General features: G+C 35.1%; 1 protein-coding gene and 1 pseudogene across 1 annotated transcript; both read left to right on the forward strand.

Annotated features, from left to right (window-relative positions):
• Positions 1-945: 945 nt before the first annotated feature.
• Positions 946-2417, forward strand: LOC134262947 (uncharacterized; annotated as a pseudogene).
• Positions 2418-2928: 511 nt separating this feature from the next.
• Positions 2929-3999, forward strand: LOC134262948 (uncharacterized). Its single transcript, XM_062745268.1, has one exon. It carries the CDS (start codon positions 2929-2931, stop codon positions 3997-3999), a length of 1071 nt encoding a protein of 356 aa, XP_062601252.1.
• Positions 4000-4593: the final 594 nt, after the last annotated feature.

Consider the following 4593-nt stretch of genomic DNA (forward strand, 5'->3'; position numbering starts at 1 on the left):
ATTCTAGTACTAATACATTGGATTTATATTTAAATATTCCAAGTATTCAACATCTACATTTCTGTTATGTATTCAATTTCATTGATTATGTTGCTATTAGAAAAATATTTACATTTGCAAATGTTTTCCTTTATATAACACTACTGAAAGGAATAAGTATCTATAACTGTATAAATACAGGTATGTGGTCAAGAGGTCACAAACGTGCGTTTGAATAATCGTTTGACGTAATTTCTCAGTGACGTCATAAAGGGTCGACGCGCGTTCAGTGAATCACATACATGCCGTTGGGTTTGAAAAATAATGCATTTCACACATTAAAAGTCACAATTAGGGGAATATAAGTATGACTTAGTCACAAATGTAAATATAAGTAATAAGGTATTATTTTAAAACATCTATCGGGCTATAAATACGGGTCGGTACGAGATTAAATTTTTCATAAAGCCCTTCCGTATTTATATCCCGATAGATGTTTAAAAATGATACCTTATTTTTTAATAAAATTCCTCAAAGTAATAACTTCGTAAATGAAACATATGTTGACCTTGAATAAAGTATTCAAGGGCAAAGAGCAAGAAATTAAATATCAATGAGCGCAATGTAGTTGACATTGCAGCTGACGACATGCCTCTACAACTTCCTGTTTTAAAGTTAACAGGATAAATAATCAGTCTGAAGACGTTAATTGGCAATTACTCATACCAGGGATCATCTTCTTTCGCACAGAGTAGATTGAGGTTGTGTCTCTCTTGCTGTTTTAACACATTAAAACTCCAGTCTCCACCACACAGGGAAAACCTTCTTTGCCCCGCTTCTATTTTGAAACGTGATGGGACTTTTGAGTTTATATACTGTTCTATCTCTCGACATAATAAGATTTATTTCCTTTTTGAAATAAATCCAATTATTATAGCGATGGTTAATACTACGTCTCCGATCCGCGCCATGGATTTGTGCGCGTAATGCCCTGCCATAGATGACGTTATTGTTGTTAAATTTTGACGTCACAATATTTGTTACAGTTGGATTGAGAGGTAGGTATTGTTTGTCTCTTAGATTAAAAATTTGATTTAACTGCTAATTTTCGCCATTTAATCCGCTGGTTTATTACTCATTTATTAAGCACAGGGTTAAATATTAACAATTTGTGTTGTTATTGTAATATTTTAGAATTTAAACATATTTTAGTCCTTCTGACAAGTTCAGTACCGACATTGTTTTTTAATAACTGCTTTTAGATCATATTCAATTTGCTTTATACATCAGAGTTAAAATATATTTATATCGTATTTTGAGAGATGCAACCACGACAAAAGTCACACTCAACTGACGAAGGAGGGAGGCCAACGGCAACGAACGGTAAAAGGAAATTTGCAGGGAAGGCCAGACTTCCGGGCGTAAAGAAAAGACGTCAGAAAGTAAATAACTCAGACCCAACTCCAAACTCGGATCCCGATACAATCAAGGAGGCAATGCCAGATCTTGAGGAAGTTGTTTCTTTAGTAGCGGAAAAGATGCTACCTGAAATTAACAAGAGGATAGAGACGATCATATCTCAACGGCTCGACACACCATCGTCATCGACTGAAGGTAGCAAAGTCTCTAGTACACCTATTACATCAACTGACAATGTACAAAATTCCGATTCAGATCAAGTCATTTGTTTTGACACAATTTCCCCTACATGTTCAATGCCTCAGAGCATAACCAGTGTAAATGATGATCTAGGTATGCATGTTACACAGTCAGTTAAACAAAAAATCATGAAAGGGGAGTTTGTAGAATTGCATACACTTTTGAATAAGCAAACAGATATTGATGCACAGGAGAGTAGAGTTCTATTTACAAATGGTCAACTCACATTAAAACCTGCAAATACAATCAAAATTACAACAATTGACACTTGGCTGGATGAATTTTTTATTTATATGAGTATATATTTGTCAGCACATATTGATCAAACTCACAGCCTTATCAAATACATGGCTAATGTCAAACTCGGTGCCAGTCGAGTTTCTGGTGGATTAGGTTGGAGAGAATACGACCGACAATTTCGACTGAAAAGAGCCAAAGATATCAGTATTTCCTGGGACAAAATCGACCCCGAGCTTTGGCTTATTTAAATAACCCCAAATACTAACTCAGTATATAAAAATTCTCAGGTCAGCTCAAAATTTTGTTATGAATACAACAACAAAGGCTCTTGTCGCATGCAAAATTTTCAATATCAACACCAGTGTTTAAAGTGTCAAAACAAACATCCTGCAATTCATTGTCCTGATAAACAAGCTGTACAGAGGACATCGTCCTATAGGGCTTTTCATGCCCCCTTCTCAACATTTCGTCAACCAAGCAGCAAATTTTCAACAGGCCCCTTTCGTAAGAACAGGTTTAACACCAATAAACTTGAATAATATGTGTCCTTATCTGTCAATTTTTCCAAATCAAACTGTAGCTAAGGAATTAAAGAACGGGTTTGAATTAGGTTTTTATCTACATTATGAAGGTCCAAGAGTGTCAACAACCTGTAAAAATTTAGTTTCTGTGAACGATCACCCAAAAGAGGTAAAAGAAAAAATTGACAAAGAAATTTCTTTGGGTCGAATAGCAGGTCCTTTCAATCATGAACCTTTGTCCAATTTAAGGCTATCACCTATTGGAGTAGTGTCAAAAAAGGATGGGGGTTGGCGTCTCATTCATCACCTTTCATATCCTTCTAATTTCAGTGTTAATGATTTCATAGACCCTGAAGCTTGTTCTGTTCAATACACTTCTTTTGACGAGGTTTTAGACATGGTAGGATCACTGGGAAAGAGGGCTTATCTGGGAAAAATGGATGTGAAAGCAGCTTTTAGATAACTTCCGGTTCACCCTTCTGACCATCAATTACTTCGTTTCAAGTTTAATGATCAATATTATTACGATATGTGTCTACCAATGGGTTGTTCAATTAGTTGTGCTTTATGGGGAAAGTTTGCACATTTTATTCAGTGGGTAGTAGAAGAAAAAACTGGAGTTCACACTCTGAACCATTACCTAGATGACTTCATATTTGCTGGGTACACGTTAGAAACATGTAACCTGTTAATGTTATCATTCAAAAATACCTGCTCTGCTTTTGGCATCCCTCTTGCAGAAGAGAAAACAGAGGGCCCAAAATCGGTACTTACATTCCTGGGTATAGAAATCGATACAGATAAGATGGTTATTCGAATTCCTGAAGAAAAGATTATCGACCTGGAGAAATTACTGCTTGATATGTTACAAAAAACAAAAGTTACGCTTAGAGAATTACAATCTTTGGTAGGTTCTCTGAATTGTTGTGCTAAAGCTATTCCATCTGCTAGGGCCTTTAATAGAAAATTTTGTGATGCTATGTGTGGAATAAAATACCCAAGTCATTTTATTAGAGTAACAAAGGGAATGACATCTGACCTTCTTGTGTGGTTAGATTTCATACGCAGGTTTAATGGCAGTTTAAATTTCATGGCTGTTAATTGGTTGTCTAATGATCAACTTCATCTCTACAATGATAGTACAGGCAATCAACATTTAGGTTGCGGCGTTTACCTTCATGGGCAATGGGCATATTTTGGTTGGCCAGATAGCTGGAAGAATCCAGACATTATGTTAGACATAACATTTTTAGAGTTAGTGCCAATTGTCCTTGCAATTTTCTTATTTAATAATGAATTTCTAGACAAAAAAATAATGCTGCATACTGATAACAAAGCTTTAGTTTCCATTTTAAACAAAAAATCATCAAAATCTCCTCGAGTTATGGAATTGGTTCGGCCATTGGTTTTACATTCCATGGTAAACAATTTTTACTTTAAAGCTTGTCATATAGATGGTTATGATAATGCTATAGCGGATTCTATTTCTCGCAAACAGTTGACCAGGTTTCGAGTTCTTGCCCCCACCTCCAATCAAGATCCGACACCTATTCCAGAAGATTTTGTAAAACTGATCTTGGAACTGAAATTAAACGCTTGACACTTAATTCGGTATCAGTAAATACAAAGCAAACATATTCCACAAGTCTAAAAAGCTTTGAGCAATTCAGAATTTTGTATGAACTTTGTACTGTTTGGCCCCCACCTGTTCCACACATTTGTATGTTTATTGCTCATTTATCCCTGCAAGGTTTAGCTCATTCTACTATTTCATCCTATATATCAGGAATAAGTTTCAAATGCAAAATATCGGGTTTTTGTGACAATACAAAAAACTTTCAAATTAGAAAATGATTGGAAGGAATCAAAAGGTCAAACCATTCCAAAGATTGTAGACTTCCTATTACAAAACACATTCTTGAGAAACTTATAACAGCAACAAATTTAGTTTGTTCATCGAATTTCGAGTCCATTCTTTTTTCAACGGCATTTTCGGTAGCCTATCATTCTTTTCTTAGAATCGGTGAATTTACCTTTAGTAGTTCAAATCAAGCAAATCAAATTATTTCTATTGAACATGTAAAATTTAGAAAAAATGAAACATCTGGGGAAAATTTCATAGAGCTTAGAGTTCCTTTCTCAAAAACTGACCAACTTGGGAAAGGAACATCTGTTTGTTTGAATCAATCAAAGA

This window comes from Saccostrea cucullata, unplaced genomic scaffold (genome assembly GCF_032062105.1).
Source record: "Saccostrea cucullata isolate Sc308-1 unplaced genomic scaffold, CSIRO_AGI_Scuc_v1 ctg2144, whole genome shotgun sequence".
Classification (NCBI taxonomy): Eukaryota; Metazoa; Mollusca; class Bivalvia; order Ostreida; family Ostreidae; genus Saccostrea; species Saccostrea cuccullata.

What these genes read in the sequence shown, in the direction of transcription:
- LOC134262948 (XM_062745268.1), top strand. Translation starts at nt 2,929, where the DNA reads ATGTGTCTACCAATGGGTTGTTCAATTAGTTGTGCTTTATGGGGAAAG.